General features: G+C 39.8%; 1 protein-coding gene across 5 annotated transcripts in view; it reads right to left on the bottom strand.

Moving 5' to 3' along the window:
• COL19A1 (collagen type XIX alpha 1 chain) overlaps positions 1 to 27,126 on the bottom strand; it is a 183,852-nt gene that overhangs the window by 58,163 nt on the left and 98,563 nt on the right. For all 5 annotated transcript variants that reach the window (XM_081856878.1, XM_081856874.1, XM_081856876.1 and 2 more), the window contains exons 14-17: positions 21,478 to 21,531; positions 19,754 to 19,789; positions 13,715 to 13,768; positions 601 to 654 (exon numbers count right to left, since the gene is read on the bottom strand). In XM_081856878.1, coding sequence (XP_081713004.1) covers positions 601 to 654; positions 13,715 to 13,768; positions 19,754 to 19,789; positions 21,478 to 21,531 — 198 coding nt within the window. The remainder of the gene's footprint in view (positions 1 to 600; positions 655 to 13,714; positions 13,769 to 19,753; positions 19,790 to 21,477; positions 21,532 to 27,126) is intronic.

Raw genomic sequence — 27,126 nt, 5'->3', positions numbered from 1 at the left:
AGCATTGGTTATAATCCTTTCCACCATTCGGACTATTGGCAAGCTCACCGTGCAGCCCTTCATCTTTTGCAATTACCCCTCTGAGACAGAAATTATCCCATCTTAAGCACACAGCATCATCGGTTTGGGTAAACTAAATTAGCAATATCCCTCAGATAATGTACACATAGCTGGCTTCTTGAATTACTAACCAATTTCTTCCCATTTCCACTGGAGCTTCAGAAGTTATGTTCCTTTCCTATTAGTCCCTTACTCCATTCCTCTACAAGCGTCTGCAAAATATTTTATTTGCCTTGTGGCTCAATTGCACCGTATCTGCTTTGCATACAGAAGGTTCCTGGTTCGGTCCCCAATACCACCAGGTATAGCTGGGAATGTTCCCTGTCTGAAATCCTAGACAGACTCTGCAGTAAATGCTGAGCTTTAGGGACTAATGGTCTGTCTCACTATAAGGCAGCTTCCTACACTCCTATGTGTTTTTTTCTGTGCAGTTGTAAAGGTTAGATACTGCAGAGAAAATGATGTGCTCTTTTAAAGCTACCGTTGGATGATCGGCTACAAATTCTTGACTGAACTTAGCATCACACAGCAGTTACTCACTGGCGGTCCTGGTGGCCCTGCCTTTCCGGGGAGTCCTGGCTTTCCTCGTCGTCCCTGGATATAAAGAAACAAAGAAACAGATAATTACTAGAAGAATAAATGAGCGTTAGGGAGAAGGGCTTGTTAAGGATAAAGCGGTCTCATTTATTTAAGAAGCAAGAATGTCTGCAGAAATTATTACCGGAAAGATTCAAACTTGACCCTGTGATACAACTTTAGCTTCTAGACTGCTAACGAAATCTTATACTGCTGTAGCTAAAACACTCTCCTATCCTTCTTGAAGGGAAAGCTGAATAATACCCAAATACCTACCCCAACCCCTTTTGTGGATGGTTTTTATTCCTGCAAACAGGACCCAAACTGGTCTTATTCTCATCTGTAAGAAAAAAGGCTAACTCATTATCTGCCTCCCTACTCAGCTTTCCTAGGGGACTGGAAAACCCAGGACAGCATCAAAAGTGGTTAAATTTCAGTGTCACTTTTGGTGTTGTTGGGTTTTTTTGTTTTTTATGTGGTGCTGCAAAGGTAAAGGTAAAAAGGTAAAGGACAAATCCAGTCAAAGGCGACCGTGGGGTGTGGCGATCATCTTGCTTTTCAGGCCAAGGTAGCTGGTGTTTGTCCATAGACAGCTTTCTCAGTCATGTGGTCAGCATGACTAAACCGCTTCTGGTGCAATGGGACACCGTGACGAGTGCCAGGGTGCACGAAAACGCTGTTTATCTTCCCACCACAGCGGTACCTATTTATATACTTGCACTGGTGTGCTTTCGAACTGCTAGGTTGGCAGAAACTGGGACCAAGTGACAGGAGCTCACCCTGTTGTGCGGAATTGAACCGCCAACCTTCTGATTGGCAAGTCCAAGAGGCTCAGTGGTTTAGACCACAGTATCACCTATCTCCTTTTTGGTGTTGCAAAAGGCAGTGTTCACTTATTCAGAAAGAATAGCCCTGGAAATAAGTTGTTTGTTTCCATGTCACGATGTTCAGTTCACTTAGCAATCACTAACTGGCAAGGGAAGTCCGTGTGACCAGTGACTCTAAATTGGCTATGTTTGCCCTCAGTGACATCAGCACAGAACCACAGCTGATTGGCTATGTAGTATTGTGACATCCCAAATGCCTTGAATTGCTGGAGGAAAGAGATCTAATCAGGGGGCAGAAAGGGGTGAATGATATCAGTACAGCAGATAGGTGAAACAATGGCAGTTAATAGATATGAAAAGTCACACATTCAATGAACTTTTTGGAAAATATTTCAGAAAGTTGTACTTTCTGAAGTTGTACTTCAGTGGCCCTACTATTCAAGAAAAGTTATAAATACCACTTTTTAAGCCCTTTAAAAGTGCAACTGCATGTATAAGAGAGCTGATATGGGGTACTTATGTCTGTTGCCACTCTAGTAAACAAGCATTTCCTTGAACTTATGCTGGAAACAGTGGCAAAGCATAAGACTGTAAGGCAGAAAGAAGCCACGCAACTTACAATTGAAACAATGAGCTTTAACAGCTTTCAGACAATTATTAGAAACAAAAGGGAAAATTCGCTTCAACATATTTTTAACTTGCATTCATTTTACAGGTTATGGTTCAGGGATAAAAGCATTTTGATAGGGCGCTAACATTCAGTGAGTCCAGAACTGCAATATAATTCAGACATATACAATAGGCTGTGTTTAACACATTTACAAATGTCCTCCCCTCTATTTTCTAGACTGATTTTCAGCTATGTTGTAAGTGAACTGAATTATGTGCTTCCTACTTATTGATCTCCATTACTTAAGTCATCTGTCACCTGCTAAGAGTCACAGCCAGCTAAACCTTGATTCCAAGAGCTAAGCAATTCTATGGGAATCCAAGACCGGAAAACAGTAGATTAACATTTTTCAGCAGCCATGTGTCTCCTGGTATCACTTTTAAGTTCATGCGTTTCACATATGGCCGTGCATTTTTAGGTCAATATGCTATCTGTTAACTTAGCTTTTCATTAATAGCTTTTAAATCTTTTTGTTTGACTGTTTCCAGAGATGTCAGCTTGGTTTTTTTTAAGGTTAAGACGATGAAGATACAAAAATGATTTTTTAAAAATAAAAAAACTCCTCAGTAGTTTTATTTCCTTCTGAAACCTTGTAGCTGTATCAATTTATAAGTTGTTTACATTGGCTTGGATCTACATAGAGTTCCCCTATGTAGAGTTCTGTTCACAGGACACTCCTGGGACATAGGGGAGAGAAGATTTCCATTGATTCTTCCTTCCCTTACCAGCCCTCTGAAAAGCTGCTCTGTGGGGCTGGGAGCTGTTCCAGAACTCTGGAGTCCTCAAGGGTTTAGGATTGAGATCTGTGCTTTTTAACTTGTTCATAAATCTAGAGTTAGTGGTGAGTAGTAAGGTAGCCGGGTTTGTTGATGAAACTACATTGGTTAGCATTGTTAAAGCAAAAAGAGATTGTAAGAACTTCAAAAGGACCTCTCCAGACTGAATGAATCGGCGATAAAATGGCAAATGCAATCCAATGTAAACAAGTGTAAAGTTATGCATTTCAGGGCAAAAAATAATAATAATCTTAATTTCACATATACTGTCTTAGAGTCTGAACTGCTGGGGATTGACTAGGAACATAGTGGATAGCTTGATGAAGCTGTCGAACCAGTGTGTGGCACCTGTCAAAGACATAAATTCCATTTTAGGGACCATTAGGAAAGGAACTGAAAATAAAACTGCTAATATAATAATGCCATTATACAAATATGTGGTGTTATTGCATGTGGAAAGTTCTGGACACCTTACCTTAAAAAGGATAGAATCAGAAGGGCTTCACAAAAGGGCAAGCGGAATGATCAAGAGGATGCAACAACCCCACTTTGGGGTAGTGTTACAACATGTGCAGCTTTTTAGTATAGAGAAAGGTTGAGCAAGAGGCAATATGATTGAAGTGTATATACTTATGCATAGAATGGAGAAAGTGGATTTAAAAAAACCCAAACCCAAACCATTTAACAAGATTTATATACTGCTTGACTGTAAGAAAACCTCTAAGGACTTACAAAAGTATAAAATATAACATCTAAATTCTCAATTAAAAATATTTTTAAATGGAATTTTAAAAATAAACATGCAAAAAATGATTAAAAGCAACAGTAGCTAAAAAGAGAGAAAACACATATAACTTCTCCATGTTTTAAGAAGGCCCAGAAAAAAATACAGCAAAGGTTTGCATGATGTCAATAGGCAGCGAGCCCCAAAGTACAGGTGCTGCCACACTAAAATATTTCTTACAAGTGCGGAAAGAGTATCATTTGGCAACTGAAACTGAGCTAGTCCCACAAATTGAAGCGGCTAAGTAGGCATACACGATTCAAAGTGATCTTGTCCCGGATACTATTAGCCCAAAGATGGAAACAAGAAGAAATACCAACTAAAGAAGAGTGGCAAGAGAAACTGATGAACTAAGCTGAGATGGCGAGACTAAAAGGGAAAATTTGGAACCAGCAGGACCAGACTTTCCTAAAGGAATAGAAGAAGTTTTTGATATATCTGGAAAGCAATTGTAATCAATTGACATCGCTTGTAGGGTTAAAAGAAGTTTTGTAAGGAGTAATTTATAAATTATTGTGAAAAGAATTAAGAATAGATGTATTGGAAATTTGAGTTTATAGCAATAATTATAGTAACACAATGCCTAATTAGAAAGACTTTAGAAAACCATCAGTCAAGGTTGAAGGAAGTCTTAGGCTGTGATAGCCAAAAATTTCGAAATGATGTTTAAAAGAATGTTATAAAAATGATTTTTTAAAAAATAACAACAACAAAGTGATCTTGTCCCAGTAGCAAATGGGAAACCAATGCAGATCTCTGATTAGGCTGCAATACTCTGCACTAGTCACCAGTGCCTACCTAAAAAAAAAAAAAAAAAAGTTCCCCTCCCTCTTTTATAACATGGACATCTAATTCATGGACATCTAATGAAGATGAATGTTGGAAGATTCAGGACTGACGGAAGTACATTCCCCCCCCAAAAGCATAGTTGAACCATGGAATTTGCTTCCACAAGAGGGAGCGAAGGCCGCTACCCTGGATAGCTTTTAAAGGAGATTAAACCAATTCATGGAACATAATGCTATCAGGGGCTACTAACCAGATATGCTCTACCTCCACTTTCAGAGGCATTATGTTTCTGAATACCAGTAGCTGGAAAATGCAGGAAGATTGATCAGACCCCGTTTGTGGGCTTCCCACAGGCATCTAGCTGGCCGCTGTGAGAGAAGGTTGCTGACTTGCAGTTATTTGAATCTTTGGTTCTATATATATATATATAATATTTTATTCAGTTTTATCAAAGAAAAAGGTTACATACAGAAAAACATAAAGTAAAATAAGCGTACAAAAAACATCAGAATACATTAAAAACAAGCAGTTGACATATAAGAATAAAAAGAAAAAAGAGAAAATCAAAAATAAGAGAAAAAAGTTAAAACACTAGAAGAAAATTCAAAAAGTTAAAAAAGAAAATCCCTCTCTTTACTTTCTTACCATTCATAACCCTATTTTCTTGACTTCCTCACACCCCCCTTTCTTGTATTCCAGTTTGAAATTAATTAGCAAATTCCTTCTTATTAATTTTATCCTTAATTATCTTTCTTCACATATTGTTTGTTCCTAATTTTCATCTAATATCTATCCCTTCTTTCATATTCTTATTTTACCTTTTTTACTAGAACCCTTCATTTCATTTCAATGTGATCAACATTCAAAAATTTTACAATGTTTTTGTAAATAGATTTTAAATTTCTTCCAGTCTTCTTCCAACAACTCTTCTCCCTGATCTCGGATTCTGCCCGTCATTTCTGCCATTTCCATATAGTCTTGAATCTTTGGTTCTAATCCAAAAGTCTTACGTGCTACAATGTGAACATAGAGCCGCATGCGTATCTAAGCTTCCATGATACTGCCACAGAAGTCAATGGGAAAGCTGTCCCATGCAACCAGGTTATTTGGAATCTGAACCCAGTTTTCTCTAGTCCAACTTACAAAAACTTACAATTTAAATAAGGAAACAAAAGAGATGTAGACCCTGAAATATGATACTCTAAATCTTAAACAGTTTTTAAACATATTACAATTAGAATGAGCTTGTGCTACAATAGCGTTAAAATCAAATGCTAATGGCCACCTTAAAAGTAGTTTCCTGTGTGTCTGTCTTTCTGTCTGTCACTTAGTGTGTATTGACTTTAGAGTGACACTTTAAATGGGAGCAGTCTAAACAAAGTAGCAGGGAGAGCATTAAGCCAAAGAAAATGGGATTTTGATTGACATGCACAACTGTGACTCAGGTGCTAATTACCACAGAAAAACATTATACCCTCGCAAACCCTTAAACCTTTTCCCCTCTAAGATGTCATACGCAAAGTTAGAGTGGGCATCGTAGTAAACAGGATGCCAAAACACCTTGTGCCAGTCAGCCATGAGCCTTCTGAAACATACTCCATTGCTATCATTCCCTCTATCTCCAATTTAAGCCGTTGCATTTTCCTGCATATGTAGCCAAACGGCACCACCACAGAGAACTGATAAGTGACTGGGAAGAAGAATGGAATTGCCAGAAAAGGAGGCAGAAGGAAGAGAAACACAAGTACAGGGGTGTCAACTTGAATAAAATATGGGGGGGGGGAGGCAAGCCCCGCCTTGCATAATTGATCACATTGCACACACACCATTTGTATGGCAGTGCCCATCAAAAGAAACAGAATAGGATAAAACAAATGTTTTGTTGCAAGGTCCCATTTGTTTTCTCCTAATCTGTTCCTATGGTGATTACAGTTGTGCCTAACTGCTTATAAATAGTTACACACACACTGGCAACGTTGTGTATTGCCTTGGTTAAAACATCGAGAGCCCTGTCTATCACGTGTGTGGCAGGGGAAGAGAAAGGACTGAATCCAGCCCCTTGCTCTTCCTCTTAACCTATGGATCACTGTGATTTCAGCAAATACTTGGCATCATCACATTTAATAAATAAATGAAAATAAAATCTTTCACAGAGCATCCAATTATATACATCGACGGTTCCCAAAGGGTGGCCTGCAGACCCCAGGGGGTCCGCATAACCCACCCAGGGGGTCCTTGGCACCACATAACAAAAACTACCCTAGAGATATGAAAAATTTCCAAAAGCAGAGGGTCCATGGCTTGACTTTTGAAAAGCAGGGAGTCTGTAGTACTTAGCTAATTGGAGTTATGGCAAATGTGTGCATATGATGGTTTAGTGGTTAAAAAGCACTATGACCGTTAAATGACAGCTCTGAATATTTGGGAAACAGGAATGGATTTGTTCTCTCTTGTTATAACCACTATTTTAAAACATTCAGCCTTCTTCTCTCAAGAGACCATATGATCCTTCTCTCTCCCTGCTCACCCACGATTATATGCCAGGAGAAGAAACATCCCATTCAGCTTGCATTAACAGCAAGAAATGTGAATTAGCCTTTTTCTCTCTCATTAAGTGGAAGCAATTTTGGGGTGGGAAGGATAGCAGCAGAAGCAGCAACCTCTTGCTAGAAGGGCTAGCAGTTGTCTTTCATCCCTATGTTACCTCGATTCAATTCGAGATGAATGAGCAAGGAAAGATACACTAAAAGCCCTCATTAGCCTTCAGAAACAATGAATCACAGATCCATCCAGGAAACAAACAGCTTCTTAATATATCCCATATCATGCAAAATCAGCATCCAGATGCGTATGTGTATCTTTCTATCGACACCATTTAGTTTCCTGTCCATATTGCTGTTTTGTTTTGTTTTTCCAGATTGTAAAATGTTTGCATATGGTCAATGAGATTTAAGTGTGTGTAGAATTCCTAAACTGAATGCAAAAGTCTTACGCCCTGCCTTTCCAGCGAAAAACAGATCATAATGAAGACCTGAATTTTGCCAATGGAAAAATTATAAACTTCCTTTTCCCTCCGCCAGCTTCTGGAAGCTGGCAGATTGCTTGCCAATTCTATGAATTAGAGAGAGCTGTTGTTGTTGTTTAGTCGTGTCCGACTCTTCATGACCCCATGGACCAGAGCACGCCAGGCACTCCTGTCTTCCACTGCTTCCCGGAGTTTCATCAAATTCATGTTGGTAGCTTCTATAACACTGTCCAACCATCTCGTCCTTGGTCGTCCCCTTCTCGTTGTGCCCTCAATCTTTCCCAGCATCAGGGTCTTTTCCAGGGAGTCTTCTCTTCTCATGAAATGGCCAAAGTATTGGAGCTTCAGCTTCAGGATCTGCCCTTCCAGTGAGCACTCAGGTCTGCTTTCCTTAAGAATGGATAGGTTTGATCTTCTTGCAGTCCATGGGACTACAAACATGCAAACCCTTTAGATGTGTGACTTCATTATCTCAGAGCCAAACCAGATGTGATGATAAAACACAACATTTTGGGTGACCCCTTCTCCACGCTCATGGTAGCACTCTGCATCATATCCCATTCTGTTCCAGAGGGTTCTCCAGCCCCCCGGAACAGCTTTTCAGGGTGAGTGCTTAAGTGGGTTGGAGACAGCAGGCCTTTTCAATAACATGGCTCTACCAAATGGATTCAGTAAAGCTCCTCGGCTTGCAGCCGTAGTAGCACTTGAAAACGTTTTAAGAATTTCTGGTTGATTTGGGCCAGAACATTCTGAGCTTTATTTCAACTGTGTCTAAGTGAATATGAACAGCTGCAATGTGGTTTGACGGTCCACTGCAATAGCACTTTCACATGGCTTGAAGTTCGAATAAAAAGGAATGATCTTTCATGTGGTTTACTGGAGATGTCATAGCAAAAATGAAAGTGGCACAGATGATGTTCTTGTTCAGCACAAAAAAACCACCACAGGTCGAAGCCGTATATAACCACACTAATGAATGGCATGGCAGGAAGAGGAGCACGTATGTGTGCATTAATTTGTTAATACAAAAATTATTTGCCCCATTTTGCCTTTTTTGTGCTTTCTGAGTTCATTTGTATTTTAATGTAGATGCTCTGAATAGAGTACAATGGGCAACCTTCTCGTTCCCCCTCACAATTTTTGGTCATTCTTAACCAAGGCTATATTTTGATTTCGGCAAGCATGAAATGTCTGGCAAGACTTGCTTTGCCTTGTGACACAAGCTAAAGAACAAACTAGAAAGCATGAGGGAAATCCTTGACTGGATATCCTGATGCTTACTTTTTTCATTTCTTTTTTTTTTTTTTTTTTGTCAAAAGAACCATGTGCCCTCCAAACTGGGTCAGGACCATGGTGCTAGGGAGAAATTTTAACTGTTTCCCTCCAGACCACAAGTACTTCAGGGGGCATAAGAAAAATGGCACAGTGGGAAAGGATTAACCCTATTCCCCATGCCATGGTCCTTATCTAATTCATCACCTATCACAGCACAGTGATGTGAAGAAAAAGAGAAGTATCATAAGACCCAGTCAGGACTCTCTCATCTACTTTGCTTCAAAAATGTAGGCTAAGGTTGTCTCTAGTCCCCTTCTTCCTCCAATGATCAGTGATTTGGGTAGAGTTTTCCCATATACTACCAATTTTCTGTGTCTTGGCCCACACACAAATGAGGTAGCCCAAGGAGTGAACTCTAGAAGAATCTCTTAGTATTTGTCGTAGCAGGTGTTAATGAGTCCTTAGCTTGCCACTCAGCTCAGGAGAAAGAACCTAAGGAGAGTAATAGCGGTGAATAGAGAATGACCGCTCCCCGCATAAAAACAGGGGGCGCCCTTTGCGTGGATGCGCGCAGCCCCTGGATCTGGAGCGGCTCCATCAGTATAGGCTTGGCTTCGCCTTCCCTCAGGTGGGATACCTGGAGGTCTCCGCCTACCTCAGTCAGCTGTCCAATCCCACCTGGGGGAAGCGTTGCCAAGGAGACCAGGCGAGGTAGGGGAGGGACTACCTGCCCACACAATAGAGGGATGATCTTACCTGGGAATCCTCACTTGGCTCCAGAGCTTCTACCACCCTACCCACCCTCAGTTAATGTCTTGTTTTGCAGGTTAACTTTTCTTCACAGGTATGCGGGCACTGTTACGTCAAGATCGCTGTTAAAGGGCCGGAAAGGAATTTCCCTGCATTGGCAGGTTTCGCCTTTCCCATAGCAAAATGTCACAACTTTGGCGGTATCAGGCCTTGGGCGGAATCCTTTAGTCTATCTTCCTCTTTGCAGCAGCGATACCAGGGCTCCCCGTTAAAGGGGTTTCTGAAGGGAGGCTTTGACCGTACGCTGAAAGGTCATCATTGCCCTCTCCTGCAGCGGTGGCATAACGGGGGTGGCTATCTCTGCTTGAACATATGTTCTCCGGAGACGGCCCATCCCCCCCACACACACACTGGATAACCCTGATGCTCCCTAGGTCCCTGGCTGGGGACTGGGGAGGGAGAACGCCCAATGCCTGAGCCAAGGTCTACCCACATTTGAAATTTAATAAAGTTGTGGCCAATTTAATCCCATAGCACGTTGTCTTGAGTCGTTATTCCACATGACAGGGGGGCTGCTCGGGATCTGGGGGACTCCGCCTGTTCACGCAATCCAGAAGACCTAGTGCTGTTCCAGAGGATAAAACGGGTGGTGACTAAAGGGGTAGGAAAGGAAGGGAGTCCTGTAACACAAGTGGAAGTCTGTTCCACTTGCATAATGGCAGCACTGGACTGGACACAAGTCCAAGGAGGCAACACTTCTAAATTACTCAATCCGTAGCAATCTTCAAAACCAGTAATGCTTAAATTCTGCATTTTGTAACTTTGTTTCTATGGTAACGTCTGCATGCACCAGAATAAATGTATTATATCTGTTAAGTTGTGGGTTGACATAGCAGACGACACAGCGATTTCTCTAAAGCAGCTCTTTACTTTGTAAGCTGGAATAGAACTGACTGCAAACAGCTCAGCCGGCCTGCTTTTATAGGCAGCCAGCTGTCAACATTGTAGCAACAACAACCCAGGGTTTCCCACCTAAAATAACTGACGTGGACCTGAGTGAAAACTATCTACAGTATCCCCCTGCTGGCCCAGGGTGAGAACTTCAGTACATAACAATATCAAAAGCATCAGCTACCTAAATGCTACAGAATAAAGGAAATATAATAACGAAAAATCTAGTCAATGGTGAAAGAGAATATATGCAGTTCTCTTAGCTAAAATCTGAAAGGCTTTCTCCTTTCTGGCATTTTTCTTTTTCCATGTATATGATTTCTAGTGGGTGAGGGTTTTGCAAGCATGTTTCTTGCAGCAGAGGCCTCAAATGGATCATTTGCAGCTTCACAACATGCCTTGTGGAGTCATTACAGCATCTTTCTTCAAGGCACATCTTCAAAGCTACCACAAAGCAAATGACTGTTCTTCATCTTGTTCTATAAATGAAGAACTCACTCCTAGTTTTATAGAAAGCACTCTTTCCTAGCGCAAGGCCAGCTAATTTGGTTTGGGGGAAGGAAGGTTGTGCCTGTGATTGACAGGCATAAACTATGTGACCAGATTTAAGATTCCTGTTACCTAATGCAGAGCTAAACTTTGACCTCTCATTTTAGCATCTTTTAAGACATTTTACAACTCTCAGGGTAATGATCAATGCACCTAACAATCTTTAATCAATAGATAACTGAGAAAATTGAAAAGAGCTATGCAATTATAAGCTTCCTTCACTGACTGTTCTTTAAAATTATTATTATTTAAATCAGAATCATCACCCATCAGCATTATACCAAGGAAACCAAAAGTTCTTAATAATCTGGTAGGGAATTTACATTGAAAAATTTTCTTTAACTCTCCTCTTCCACATCCCAAATAATAATGAGGTATGGCTTTGGTTAATGAAACGTTTTACGAAATGTCAGTGCTCATTAATGGAGACACAAATGGGAAAAAGAAATAGCAGGCTGGATCCCACACAAAATGCTATGTAGTACCATCAATTGACAAGTCCTGTACATCAGTGATTGAACATTTGAATGGGTTATTTAAGAACAAGCTATTTATATATTTCTGAGGCAATGTACTGATACTCTTTCTATAATTTTTGCTAGGGCCAGCTATGGAATCTGGAATCGAATGAATGCCATAAATGTAACATAACAGTAGGAATTAAGGAACATATGATCAACATCTTAATTTAATACAAGCAACTGTTGTAGATCAAGGACAGATTCACATGCATTAGTATCAAATGCAGGCTTTGAAAGTCCGTATTTGGGTGACTAATGTTAGTGTCTGGTTCTCAGTGGTATTTCTAAGAGCTAATTCAAATGTTCAGGCACCTGCATTTTACATTCCTTTCATGCACCCACAGAGAGCACATGGAGGTACCTTGCTTGATGATACCTCCCATGTCAAATTATTCTCCTAATGCTCTAAGAAGAGATTAAATAAACCTGTTTCCGTATACTCAGAGATCAGTAGTTCTGAAACACACAAAAATGTAGAGCAGCCCTCCCCAACCTGAAGTCCAGGATAATGGCAGTTTAGTCCACCAACTGGAGGGCACCAAGTAGGGAAAGGCAGCTATATAAACAGGCAGGGGTTACCTTTGCTAAGCTGCCCAACAATAATATTTGTCACACTCCGCTTGTTTTCTCATTCTCTACTATTTCAGTTCCTTTTATATTTAATTATATCATTTCATTTACTGTTGAAGTTCTTACTAGCAGAAAGCCTCTTGATCTTTATATGAAACATTAAATGATTTATTATTCTTCTAACCGTAATTTTGTTTGCAAATCACTGAGGTTTAATCACCCACATTTCTTTATTTTGTATTTTATTTTAAGATAAATGTGTCAAAAGTGTGAGGAGGCCAAAAGGTTCTCTAAGAAAATGTACACTCTTTACTCCCACAGACTTTTAGTTCTACACATTTAGACCAGACCAGATGGGACAGAGAAAATTATTCCAATCATAACTAGAAAATTATAAATTAGGGGAGACTCTTCCATGACCCTGACATCCGAGCAGGAATTTTTTTTTGGAAAGTGACATTTGTTTAGCTTATATTTAGATTTTGCATTTTGTAAAACCCTGTTTAATTTATTGATGGCATCTTTTCATCACAGGTTATCTTGTTGTGTTCACCTGCAAATGCTACCTCATCTTTCTTCAGACTTCTCCAGATCACACATAATAACCAGACCTGTAGATATGTTGCTAAACAGAATTCTTAGCTTACATGTGCACCATATGGTTATGTGTGTATGATATGCCTCTGAATGTATTAAGAACAGCTGGCACAGCATTTCCCACATGGTTTGAGCATATCTGCACCATAAACTTATATGACTCTTATACCAGTGTTGCTATTATAGTTTCCCCCCAGAGAAGCCTGGAAATTGAACTTCAGAGAGGTCAGTGTCAATTCACTGCTAGAGAGACCGCGGCCCCTTCCATACAACAGTTCACTAGGTATCCATGACAGAATGAATAAGGTTGTGATCTGAGCCCCTTTCAGGGGCTAATTCTGTGAAAAATGAATGTGTATGATGCAGCAGGCCCCAAATAAAGCCTGCTGTCAAGATGTTCTACCCTCCCCCTGCCACCCCACACATTTTTTATTTTTTTTGCCATGGACTGAATGTATGCAAAGAGCTCCTGGCTTGCCCATGGGAATTCAAAATGGAACCCCGTCAACAATTATTTGGAGCGGAGGTACCCAAGTTATAAGTACCCATGCTCGACTTAGATGACCCTCTCCGCATCAAGCTCCTTCCGTTTCCTGAAACCCAAAAAGGTTTTATTTTAGAAAAGGGGAGGTGGAATGGCAGTTAGCAAGAAAGCTCCCTCAACAAGGGAAGCCTTGGTGGCAAACATCATGCAAATTGAAGGGATATTTTTTTTAAGCATGGGGAAAACAGAGTATCAGCGTTTGAGCAACATCTCATCAGGAGGAGGTGCCATACTATGCTGTTTGAAAGGTTCAGTGCAGTACCTCACAGAAAATATCAGAAAATAAAACCAGATTGACCCCAAAAGATTTCTGCAGTCGCCATTACAAAGTTCAACAAAGCAAAATATGGCTTCTCATTCAGCTGTTGCAACACAAGCATCTTAGTTCCTGCTAAGGAACAGCCTGTTGAGGTAAGCAAGCATAAACCAGTTGTTCATGAATCTACTCACCCTCTGGCCTTCTTTCCCAGGTGGCCCCTGAGGACCTTCTATTCCTGGCACACCCTGTAAATACAAATAGTTTAGAACATTTCTCATTAATATTACTTAGTCATACTATGGAATTCAAAATGTTAGTGAGAAAGACTTCACTAACATTTAATCAACCACCTTCCCCTGCCCAATATCCATATATTGGTCATATCTACTTATGCGTAGAGCTGCAAAATGTTAAATGTGTGAAAAGGTATGTAAAAAGCTGCATGTGCAATGGAAAAGCCTGCTGGGTCAAAATTGCTGCAGTTCTGATGCAGCATCGCTCATCTAGATCTAGAAAGATCTAGAAAGACAATGCACTAGGGAATACTGAAAATGTTGTAAAGGATGGTGATGAACTTATTTTACTAATAAATGCATGCACACGAAAGCTCATACCAATAACAAACTTAGTTGGTCTCTAAGGTGCTATTGGAAGGAATTTTTTTCTTCTAGTGACATTATTATTATGCACTCTCCTCTTTCCCAAATGGTGAGAAGTCAAAGGGCAGAGATAAAAGATTTTGTTTCCTTTGAATAACTTAGCACTAGATATTTGTAGTGTGTTCAAATATGCAAGCAGTGAATAATGGAAGCAAGCAGAAGCTCCTACAGGAGGCAGTAAAATGGCCAACTTCACATCAGATCCCTAGAGAGAGTTCCTTTATACTCCTAGGAACTTTTGCATCAGCCAGCTCAGAACAATCTTTTCCCAGAATTCAAGTGGCAAAACAGCTTTTAGTTGTCTCTCTTGGCATTTTCAGACATTTAGTGTGTGAGTACACTGAATGAACATGAGTAGGAACAACAGAAAGCCCCACTCACTATGGCTGTTCAGTTTACTGTCTGAAAAAACCTTTCCTTCCGAAGCTAGTGGTGGACAGGGGAGCACATTCAAGGTAAGCCATTAACTATGGTTTACTAATGACATGCAACCTGAATCTATGTCTTTGGGTCTCCACCTAAACTCATACAATAGTTTTATAAAATCCCTTTGCAATAGAATGAGAAAGTAATCATGGCTAGCTTGCCCCACTGATTTTCATGGGAGTTGATTTAAACTCAGCTATTGTTCTCTAAATTTTAGAATTTATTCCCATGTTCTAGAACAGGAATAAAGAAAATTATGTTCAGTGGTGAAGGTGATAAAAATTGAAAAGAATATGGGAGATACTAAAACTGCGAGATTACATGCCTCAAAGGGAAGGTATTGCTTGATTAAATTAATACTGTGAATCATTTTATATAAAATTTAATCACTTCAAGGAGTTCCCTCTTGCCCCTTTAAAAAAACAACCATTCTTCCTGCCAGACTCAAAAGACCCAAGAATATTCTTCATACCTTATTAATTAATCACAAGGTATTTCTTTTGTTGCATTTATGTGAAATGTTAATAAGCTGAGGTCATGACTTTTCTGAACCACTGTGGCCAAAATTGCTATTAGTTATTACATAGCTGTAAGCTAAAATTAAATGACATCTTTATAATGTGATAATGTATGTATAACATGTTCAGAGGAATAAAGTACTGGATAAAGTCAGGATGCATTGTAAGTGTTATGTATAATGAAAACAAAATATATTATACCAAATCTAACAAACAGATTTTCTACTTTTCATTGTTCTACTAAGTGTTTGAGGGTGAATATGAAGGGTTGTACCTACGGTAAATAAGTTAGAGTAGACCCACTGAAATTCATGGATCAAAATTAAGTCCTACTCAGTGATTTCTGAGTCTACTCTGAGTTCAACAAATGTTGACTACAACCTAGCGTTCAAGGGTGTGTCAGAGCTTCCTTATTTGCCTGTATATGTAGATCAGATCAGTCGGACAATCACAAACTATTAAACCATCTCAGTCCTTTGACATCTGAGATGTAAATTTTCAGAATCCACCCTATTTTTGTGACTGTGTTTTTTGTAAGTTTTAAAAACTTTTTTTTATGTTGCATTTTAAATTGTTTGGGCCTTAGAATGAAATGTGAATAGTAAATAATAATAATAATAATAATAATAATAATAATAATAGAGATCTGCATTTTCTCATAGGTAATGTGGCTGTGTTGTGGTGATATTGAAAGAAAATGCAAGGAAGGAAGTAGTCCATGCATTTAGGAAAGTAAGAGAACAGGAAGATATTAACAGATAAACTTTTAAGTATTCCCATTTTTTCTTTGTGCTTGCAGTGGTACTTACATATATTTTATTCTAAGGGGGGTCATGGTCTTTCAGTTTCAAAGATTGTACTATTAACACACAAGAGCTTACTATGCGAAACATCCTAACTATATCATTCAAAGTCTGGGGGGGGGGGTTGCATTGCTACATTGCAATGAAGTGCATTAGGAATGGAAAGAAATTGAATAATTTTACATCATTATCCTAATGAAAAATATAATATTATTTTTGTGTCAACTGCAGAGTCTGCAGGGTTGTTGTTTTCCAAAACATAAATCTCCTCAGGGGCCAAAAAAAACCATATATTACTCAAGCTTTCCTGCATAACTGCGCAAGGGAGATAAAAATAGCCTAAAACGACAGCAACATATTCTGATTCTCTTGACAGGTTTACCTTGACAAGATACTCCCACTGCATGCAAATAAAATTAAACAAGATTAAAAATCCAAGAGCACAGTACTGCACGACCTGCCCTGGAAGGAAAACCTGCTCTTATTCTCCAATATTGGAAGCATGTGACCAAAGTTGCAGAAAATCAGCTGCAACTCTGTTCTTTAAATTATTGGACCAAACAGCAACTATACTGGTATAAATGCTATGTGCAGAAAGATCCTTATACACTTCTATCATGTCCCCGTTTACTCATCTTTTGTTCTAAGTTAAAAGCCCCAAATGTTGCAACCATGTTTATAGGGAATTGTTCCAGCCCCATGATCATTTTGGTTGCAAAATGGTAGTCACTGTTGTCCACAACAGTACAGTGGTACCTCGGGTTAAGTACTTAATTCGTTCTGGAGGTCCGTTCTTAACCTGAAACTGGTCTTAACCTGAAGCACCACTTTAGCTAATGGGGCCTCCAGCTGCCGCCGCACTGCCAGAACACGATTTCTGTTCTTATCCTGAAGCAAAGTTCTTAACCTGAAGCACTATTTCTGGGTTAGCGGAGTCTGTAATCTGAAGTGTATGTAACCTGAAGCGTATGTAACCCAAGGTACCACTGTATAATCTGCAGCTTTAAAGCTTTATACAATGTGTACTCTGTATGTCACTTGTTTGCTGAATTTGTATCTGAAAGTGACCACAGAACGTGTCCAGGCCTGAGTGACCAGCTTCCTCATTCTGTTTGCTTTGCGCTGAACATGTTATCTGATGCTTCATTTGACAAGGCCCCAAGGAGTACGGAGCCAGCATTCCAAGTATCTGTTTAGTAAGCAAATCTTAGGTACTTCTGCTTGTGACTGACTTAACCCTTGGCTTCTGTGTAAACATTTGGTGCCATCTGGATGAGTATTTTATAACTCTGCAAAGGGATAGGCCCACAGGAACGTAGAGACGGACGCTCATTTTCCTGGGGAACTAAAAGCTACGGATCAAATGTCAAGAGGAATAGTTTTCATATACTTTACAAGAGAGATCACTGTACCACCTTCCTTCACCTGTCACTCTTGTGACATGACATGCACAGGCTTAAGCTCTCGATGCCAGAAAGGAGAGGGGAGCTTAGCCAACTGTGTCATTTCGGAGAAAAGTCTCTGACTTCCTTCGCCTTATTCAGCACCTTGACAAAACTATGAAGATAATGCTGTCATCTCTGGTGTTCAGTCACTGGATGGGCCTAGTGATACACATTAAGTATCTTAGATGTGAAAACGATTACTTATGCGGGTCCTCAGTAAATTAGGCTGCCATTCCATTTGATTTAATGGGGCTTACACCCAAGTAGACATGCCTAGAACTGTGGTGTTAAATCCTCTTTAATGTTGGAGAAATAATCTAGCTCATATGATGAGGTTAAAAATTCAAGTTTTAAATTAATGCTTTTAAAACATATATTATTAAAACATATTATTCAGCATCTCTGGTAACCCAATTCAAAATACATTTTATTAGAAATAAATTCAACTTATTTTTTCCCCTTGACACCCCCAAATAATTAAGAGGTCTAAATCCACATTTTTCTTAAATATATAGTAGGCTTGATCTAGAAATCCCAGGTCATTTATATGCCAGTTATGCAAAAACCTTGGTAATATAGTGATGCTGACAGAACGTGTAGAAACACATGTGTGACTGGGGGTGTTAAACTAAGTCCTGTATAGGTAACATGCTGCTTGTTAAGCATTAAAAAGGAAGAGTACTAGGCTAACTCCGTATGAAAGTTTCCTGGCTGTGATTATAAGTGAAGGTTGAACTAAGCTCATTCAAACTGGCAACTGCAAGTGCAGGGACAGGGGACAAATTTGATTACATTCACATTTAAAGCTTAATTTATCAAACTTGCACATTCTGAAACAAAACGTGGAGCACAGCCATCCTTCAAAAATCCCACTTATCAGAATTTCTGCAATGCAGTTCTCCAACCAATGTTCATAAAAAAGGATGTTGGGAGAAAATGTGTATAAAATGAATATATTTGTGAAAATTGCATACAAAAATGCATTTACGAGGATAAATTGCTTGCCAAAAACATGTGCGTTTGTCAAAACCGCAGACAATAATGTGTTAGAAAAATGAGAAACTGAAGAACTGAAATTGACAGATCCTTCCATCCCTAATGTGACATTGAATAATTTTTTCCCCTGCTGGATGTTCTAAATGTAGTTGTAATAATCACCCCCACGCTAGTATATGGATGACACACAGCTCTCTCTCTTCATTTCCAACATGCTACCCTACAGAGGCAGTTGGAGTTCTAAAAAGATGTTTTGGGGCAGTTCTGAATTGGATATGGGTGTGGATGAACAAACTGCAGCTTAATTAGAGATGCCATGAGAAATCTAATAGGTTGCACCAGAAATGAGCATCCCTAATTGAGTCCTTGCAAGTAAGTTCAAACTGAGCAGGGAATGCTTGAATGTCTATCTTTGACACCTCTGCTGCCCCTTCACTTACACCCTGAGGGCCCAGTGACTCACATGTGGTAGTGGGGGAGGGGGGTCCAAGATGCTCCAGATTCCTGGCAAAGTGCCTATTCCCCATGGGACTAAGATTACAAATCCCAGCTGCCGTAGGAAGAAAATATGGTGCTATTTGCATTAGTTTCCACTAGGGAGAAAGTGCTACAGCTTATCAACCCTTCTTTTCCTATACATGTCCCCGATAGTCTTACAAATACATTGAATGAAAAGAAAGACAACTGCCTCCATAGGTACATCAAGTCAGCAACCTTTTCCTTTGTTCAGTTCCCCAGGAAGGGACTGCACATTACGACTTACATCCACTTTGTGGGAGCGTATTAAAAGACATTTCCCCCCCTGTGTGGCTGCAGAGGAGGTATTAGCTGCTTTGAACACCTATAAAATGTTGTTGGAAGGAAGAGGAAGTCTGCAGGTCACCTTGTAATTGGTTAATAGATTATGTGGCTTAATCCACACACCTATGTTCCATAAATGAGTCTGGGGTGAGCAAAAAGGGTAGGTTCACTCCAAAACACAGAGAAAACAATCCTACAATCCTTCAGTTGTCCCACTGAAGCCATTGCCAGATTTGCAAAGTGATGAACAAAATGGCAGAAATTGTTAAAAAATGCTTGCATGGCTTTGTTTCACACATTCAGAAGACAAGCAAAGTATGCACTTAAATGGGTGGGAAAACACAGTGTGCACAACTAAATATATCTGCTTTTCTTTACACTATTTCAAGATTGAAAATGCTATAATTGCAATAGTATGTTACAAATCACTGGATGCATATTTTATTTCAGAAAAAGAAGTGAGCAGCTCATTTAACTATCTTATTAACAATCTACTAACAAGTGCAGCATTAGGCAACCCAAAAAATAAACATCGACATGCATGAGAACAATCTCTTCTTGCCTCTTGTCTAGCATACTTACACTAAGGGCAGCTGGTCCTGGAGGTCCCATATCTCCCTATAAAATTAGGCAAAAACCAAAAGTCAGTGATCTTCTCACTCTAAAAAAACAACTTAATTACACTTTTTAAAAAGTATTTTATTGATACACACACACCTGAAAGATGAGTACAGGATTCCATCTTTGAAAGGAAAGAAACCCAAAGCTTAAAGCTTTAGCTGCTCCTTCAACTTACATAGTTCTCCCCCATTTCTTTTAGGTAGGTTAGGATAAAAGATGATCGCGGACCAGGGTCACCCAAGTGGGTGAGGTTTTGAACTAGATCTGCTTCGTATTAGTTCCAACACTCCATAATCATTACATGACACTAGCTCTTTTGTTTTGTTTATCAGACAGTGTCTGGTCAGAGATGTCTCTCTCTATATATATTGGAAGAATATGTACCAAAATGACCGCTCACCAGTCGCATTAGTGGGCAGCTTTTGCGACTCGGCGCGGGCTCCCCAGCCTCCAGAGGCATGCCATAGCTGCATGGCCATTGCTCTGTCTCCTGGGCTAGCCACCGAGGCTGCAGGGCTCCCGCCTGGCCCTGGTTTAAATCAGTCAATGCCACGGCAGCGGTCTGGGGGACAGAGCAAAGGCCAGGTAAGGAGGTACCTGCCGATGCCATTCAGTCAGCTCAGAGCATCAGTGGAGCAGCGTGAGGAGCTGAGGACCAGAGAGAGGTTCATCGGAGGATCAGGATGGCGGGGAAGAATATGTACCAAAATGTGTTGCTACCACGGCAAAAAAGGGAGTGCATGAACAAAAGCAGAATGAACCAGTGACCTCACACATTGTACATTTAAAGCACTCTGGTGCATTTTAACAGGCATATTTCCCCCTGGAGGGGAAGGAATACATTCCCCAAAGAACAAAAAGAAGCAGGGGGAGATCCATGTAATATGTGTGTGTAGAGGGGAAGGGATCACCTTGTTGGCGTTCATCACTCTTATGGAGGGAGGGAAGATAAATGGATGGCATAAGCTTTTGTGGACCAGAGCCCATTTTGTCAGATGACCAAAGCATTCATTGATATAGGGAGAGAAGAAAGGAGGGGGGTGTTTTACAAACTGAGAGCAAAGGACCAAACAACTGAGAGTGGTGCAGATGTGTCACATTACTATGCAGAACACAAACGGATACAAGATCCAATCAGCAGAACACAAATGAATACTTGATCCGATCAGGTGTGACCCATTCCCAACTCCTGGGTGCTGGAGGTGAACGGGCTCAGTAATATGAATAGGGCAGATCAATACCTAAAGAGGGATAATTACAAAATAATTAAACTATTTATAAAATGCTGTAATGTAAAGGTGAGGCAGACGCGCTTGGCTTAGCACACATAATACTTGTCATTGTAACGCATTTGCTTGCTTGCAAGGAGAGAAATGGAGGGGCTGCATTTTTCCAAAGAAATACAAATTGCAGTTTGTGCTCTCCTACAATGTGTGTATTACCAGGGATCCTGCACAGCAAATGAGCAACCATTACAGGTTTATTTGTTTTTCAATAATCTCTCAGTGATACAGAAATAATTGCATCAAAAACCAGAACAGTGTAATTATATGCATATTAAATTTATGAACAGTGATTGTTCTAAAGTGATTTTTGACCATTTTCCTCATTAAACAAGCCTTGTCTGGATATTCTGGCAAATCATCAGGATTTGGTCATTTGCGTATCCACACACGAATGAATACCTTTTCTCCCTTTATACCAGCCATTCCAGGATCACCGGGATCACCTTTCAAACCCTATGGATTAAGCAAAAATATATATATATATAATAAAGAAATGTACCATTACTTCAGCAATACATTAATGCATGTGCCAGCAAAATAAAGCCTTGAGGCTTCTTTAAAATTACAACCAGAGCAGCGAAGCATCAAAGAAGAACCAAAGAGCTGTAGCAGGTTGTATGAATTACTTGACATAAATTATGAAATGCATATGGGAATTTTGCAACACTGAAAGACTAACTCATCCCCTTTCACTTTTGTAACTTTTTTCTTTCTTTCAACACACTAGCTTATGGAAACAAAGGGGAACCAATGTACTCCCCACTAAACTTTCAGATATTTAGAGAAGAGAAGACATTTCATGAAGTATCCAGAATGTGGGAGAGATTCAAAAGCATGCCTGTTTAACAGGAATAGTCTTCTCATCATACTAAAAGACATCTTGAACCAGAGAATAGACTTCTCACATTTGGGGATCAGATAATAAACAAGGGTTATAAATGCAATGTGAAATGTGATAAGATGTAGTAGTACTATTACTAAAATTTGTGTTTCCCCTTTCTACATAAATATGTTCAAAGCTGCTCACAACAGAACATAAAAAATGCAAATCAATACATCATTACAACAACAAATAAAAACAACAATTTCATTTTGAAACATGACAATCCAACAAATAATTCGCTCTGAAAATATAAACATTATGACATTTAAAGACACCATAAAACACACTTATCTTTAAATTCATCAATTAATGACATTTCTATTCAATTAATGTCATGAATATTATTGTTAGCAGTAGTAGTATTGGTGGTAAAATAATTTATATTATGTAATATACTATAGGTCACAGAATTTATTTCTGGCTAGTCAGGCAGATTATAGTTTTTAGAAGAATAAAAACATAAATACAATACAATGAATGAATATATCATCACTGTAGTATCAGCTTAGGTGGCTGAGATTGGCACAGAAACAAAAAGTTATACATGTTATTCTATAGGAGAATCATGATTCATAGCCCCAAGTCCTCCTTCCTCCTCCTTCAAGGTTTCCTAATACTATAGCTTGTTTTTCGGTAACAGGAAAGCAAGTGGCACTAAAATGATAAGCAACATCTGTGCTCTGGGGGGAACAGAACCATTAAATCAGTAAGTATTCAAAATACTCGTATTTGTGCAACTTCACTTCCTGCAAAAATTACATTAATTCACCATCTGGAAGAAAGATCATTTAGAGCTATATGAGCATTTAAGTATCCACTTTGGATTAAATGGTGGATGTTGTCAATAATTCTGATTTAGCTTTGATGTGGCCTTTATTATGCATGCCAGCAACAGAAGAGTTAAATCTGAAGTAGTCTTTGATTTATCAAAGAGACAGGCCAAGCAAAGGAAAAAGAAAGTGAGAGGAAGGCTTCTCTATGGCTTATTAATGCCTGTGCATGAAATGGTATAAACGCAAATCATGATGATCTGATTTCTGAATGAATGTTTAAGGTTTCTGAATTGCTATGGCCTGAAAGTGGAATTGGTTTAGGTGGTAACTTTAGAACACGAATGGAATAATATCTTTCACCAAAGAAATCACTTCTGTGACTGTGTTTACAGGAGAGATGGAACTGAGAAAAAGACACACAAGGAAACATATGCTATTGCCTAATAATTCCACAAGCTCAATAAATCCACAAACCTTACTCACTCCTAACTGGTATGTACATAGCATGATGCTATTTAGAACTTTGTTGCTTAATTTGCAAAATGAGTGAGGTTGAATCAGGCCAACATTTATCTGCCCTTATTTGAAAACAGCTATCTTCTCCCAGGAGTCTTTCCCTCGGATGGGAAAATGGGAAGATAGGAATGGATAGATACAGACTGGCTACATAGAAGAGGCCTCATGAACTTGACTCCTAGGAAGGTTACCATCAGCAATAGTTGTTTGCAATAAAGCAGAAGAACCTGTATCAGGTTAGATGGGATATTTTACGTGCCCTACTATGATGGCTCATTCTGAGCCCTGTTGGAACGTTCCAGCACTGCTGAGTCAGAATTGACAGCTCATCATTCTCCACCACAACCAGGCTGAGGTAGTTAGGTCCTCTTGGTCCCAAGGGCTACAACTGTACAGGCGTAGAAACTTTAGCCATTTGCAGTTTGACTGATGCTGCACTTACATCTGAGGTTCTGGAAGTGATAGTGAAGAACATACCCTATCGTGAAATCTGTGCTTGGTGCAGAACACAATGCTGTTGACTGTGGGTTCTACTCATGCACATAGCAGGCATGATACCAAGGTCACAGCAACAATAGTAGCTTTAGTAGAATTAGTATACCAGCATTGGGAGCTGACAAGTGTTGTGGCTGAAAGGACGAGGTGCTACCATTGCCTCTTAGTGATCTATGACTGTTCCCTTGCTGGCAGCGGCCTTTTAAGTTCAAGTTAGGGTGCCAACTGAACATTCTCATTGCTGAAAATAGCATGTATCTGAGTCATTCAAGAACTTTAGCACTCTGGCTTCCGTCTAAGATCTAGAACCGTCTCTCATTTGGGCCTGCACGTACATGCTCCCAAATGTGAAACTGCACAGAGGGAAACGTAAGATTATTATGCTACATTTCATATTTGAGCTCAAAGTACAGAACAGACATGTAGCGCACTAATTGAGAATGGAGCACACAATTAAAAATAGCACTTCCCCCCTTTAAAATTCCATTCAACACATGGGTATAATCATTTCCTGGCCACTGCTCTCCTGTATTCGAAATAGTCATGTAGTTAACCATGGCTATCTTTACTCATGTGCACCCTTCTCAAATGATGTGCTACGTGTGCCACAACATTGTAACCAAACACAAAGTGACAGTATGAAGACATCCATAAACATACAACTTTACCTATTTATTTTTTTTAATACACCAGCTGTGAGGAGGGTTGGGTAAACTGGTGTTAAAGCTAATTGATTCAATGGCCTCCCTAACAAGAACGGACTTTAAAAATATATACAAAAAAGGTTTCATACCAAGTTAAAACAGCTAGAATTTCAAAGGGGGAAGTAATCATGTCAGTTAGCATAGCTCTGTGACCTGCTTTTCAAATTAGATTGTTTTTAACCCTACCTTATGCTGGTTTCCTGACTAGAAGCTGTTTTTAGAGAAGTCACTACACAAGGTGATAGACAGCCTGGAGTGACAACCTGTTAACCCATTACCTTTTTATTGCTCCATAAATACTTGCTGCTTTTCTTCTTCTGTTCTTTCAAAAGCTTTTCATTCTTATACAGGTGTATTAAACAAACAGCATTGATAATTGTGAAAAGAAAGAAAAATGCTCATTTTGTGAAGAAAATGGAGAAAAGACTAACCAATGCAGAAAGGCATTCTAAGAAAAATGTGCCTGCTTTAGTACCAAGGGAACTAAAAATATGATAGCAAAAAAGCAAAGTAAACAGCAAAAAACAAAACAAAACAAAACAGACCTCTCCATGCATAGGAATATAATCAACTGCTAAGAAAATCAATGAAATCAGGATATGCACTTGGGTTAAGGCCTGTGTGGCATTTTCTTCTATTACTTTGGAGTTGTTGTTTTTGTGTGTGTGTGTGTGTGGATTTTATTGCGCTAGCCAAAGGCCATGGCAACATCCAAAGAAGGAAAAAAGGAAAGGAAAACACACACAGACACATACACACACACAGCAGTCGCTACATATGCAGTAAAACCATGTTCAAAATTACACAGAATGAAAAGTAATTCTCAAAATAAAATGTGAAAATTAGATGTCAGAGTCCCCTTTGCGAATGACCACTAGCCCCTCCAGTTCTTTCTTCCTAATCTTAGCTGCCAGGGCATAGCGAGCCACTTTATAAGTCACAGAGTCATCAGCATCACTCAGCAGCCATTTCACCCCCTCCATCCTGGTTAGATTTGTTTTCTTCATGAAAAGGGGTTTTATGAATTGACTTCTTGGGTGTGTATATAGTGGACATTGTAGTAGGTTATGGCAAATGTCCTCTACACATGGTTGCCCACACTTTGAAAAATGTGGCCTCGCTCCATAAGGAGATGACGGGCTCAAGGCTACCATTGAGACACCCTAGTGGGGCTTGTTGAAAACGGCATTTTGATTGCCGCCGCCCCCCTCCCAGTCATGAGAACAATTCAATATAAAACCACAGGGGGGAATATATAAAACAACGACATCTCAGGAGCACTTTTCTATTTTCAGCTTGCAAGAAGATAAACTTCCAAAAGCCCAAAAGAGCTTGGAATGTAGAACAGATAGAGTTACACTGGTCCATATGGGACCTCAGTGGAGTGGGTCTGGTGAGATACATTTCTAGTGGGAAAAGAGAATCTTACCTAAGAGGGCAGAATAAGGCCTCTCCAGCCTTCTAGCTGTACTCAATCCAAGGGTTAAACGCAAGCACAGTCTCCGTACTTGGGAGAAGAACCGTGCAACAAACTGGTACTGCTACCCTCTTTTTCAAAGCAGAGCAGGAGCATCTTTGCTTATGCCTAGTCATGTATTCAAGAACTCTGCTTATGAGCCATTGAACCAGGTGCCCTGTACCGAGAGTTGATGCTGAAACTGTGTGCTGATTTTCTCAATAAAGTTTGGGGATTTTTCAAGCTGAGAGCCTGCCTCTTTCATCCAAGGGTGGGAGCCAGGAAAAGTGCAACTGGTGTGTGGGGTGGGGGGAGATACGCAGAAAGAGAGTGACTGTCTGTGTGCAAGGGAGTATATCATTTTTTAAAATGTGCATCAGGGTTTATTCAGCATCAGTAGTTTTCTCTTCTCACTGCTGTCAAAATAGCCCAGGCACACTTCCTTTCTCCCAGGATACAAAATAATGTTAGGAATATCAGGGAGTGCTATAACTGGCCCCGACGGAGAATGCTTTGACACAACCCTCCAAAGATCTCCCGTTTATGTTAAATATGAAAATAGTGCATACATTAAAAATGTTATTTTAAAAGTTAGGAAGGTAACATAGATTGGATGCCAAGCAAACTGGGAATAGCAACATGAATGGCATTCATAATCAATATTTATGCTGTTGGCTGGATTTGAAATTGTAGTTCCTGGCTGACATGCTGTGTGTCTCCAGTGTGCTGAATGGTAAAGTGGAAGGTGCGCATGGGGAGTTAACAGACAGTTTTTATATTCAAACCTAGTTCCTTACAAGACTAACTAAATAAGACAGCAAGTGCAAACCATATGATGATGGCAAGGAAGTTAACTATTGGGGGTGGACTTTCACTGTTTCAGGCTTATGGCTCCAGAAAAAACCAGTTCTTTCACATTAGATAGATGAAAAATTTGTAGAAGCATGGGCAGGAAAAGAAATAGTGTCAGCCGGGAGGACTTCATCCATTTGCAGAAGGGGGTTCGACCAAGCAGAACAGGAGGCACAAAAGTGATTTTTGCTCATTATTTTCTCCCCACTGTGGTGCCTCTATCACCTCCCCCATACTGTTCTGGAGAGTTTTGCCAAACCTTTGGAGCAGATTTGCAGAGACCATAGGAGAGGGGGAGGAATAGGCAAAAACCACTCTTCCCCCCTTCCATTAACAGAGGCTTCTACTACATAAAAAGTCCCTCTGCAA

Source organism: Podarcis erhardii (assembly GCF_964252035.2).
Source record: "Podarcis erhardii genome assembly, chromosome: 3".
Lineage (NCBI taxonomy): Eukaryota > Metazoa > Chordata > Lepidosauria > Squamata > Lacertidae > Podarcis > Podarcis erhardii.
The sequence above is the reverse complement of the archived record's forward strand: the minus strand, read 5'-3'. Positions and strand labels throughout refer to the sequence as shown.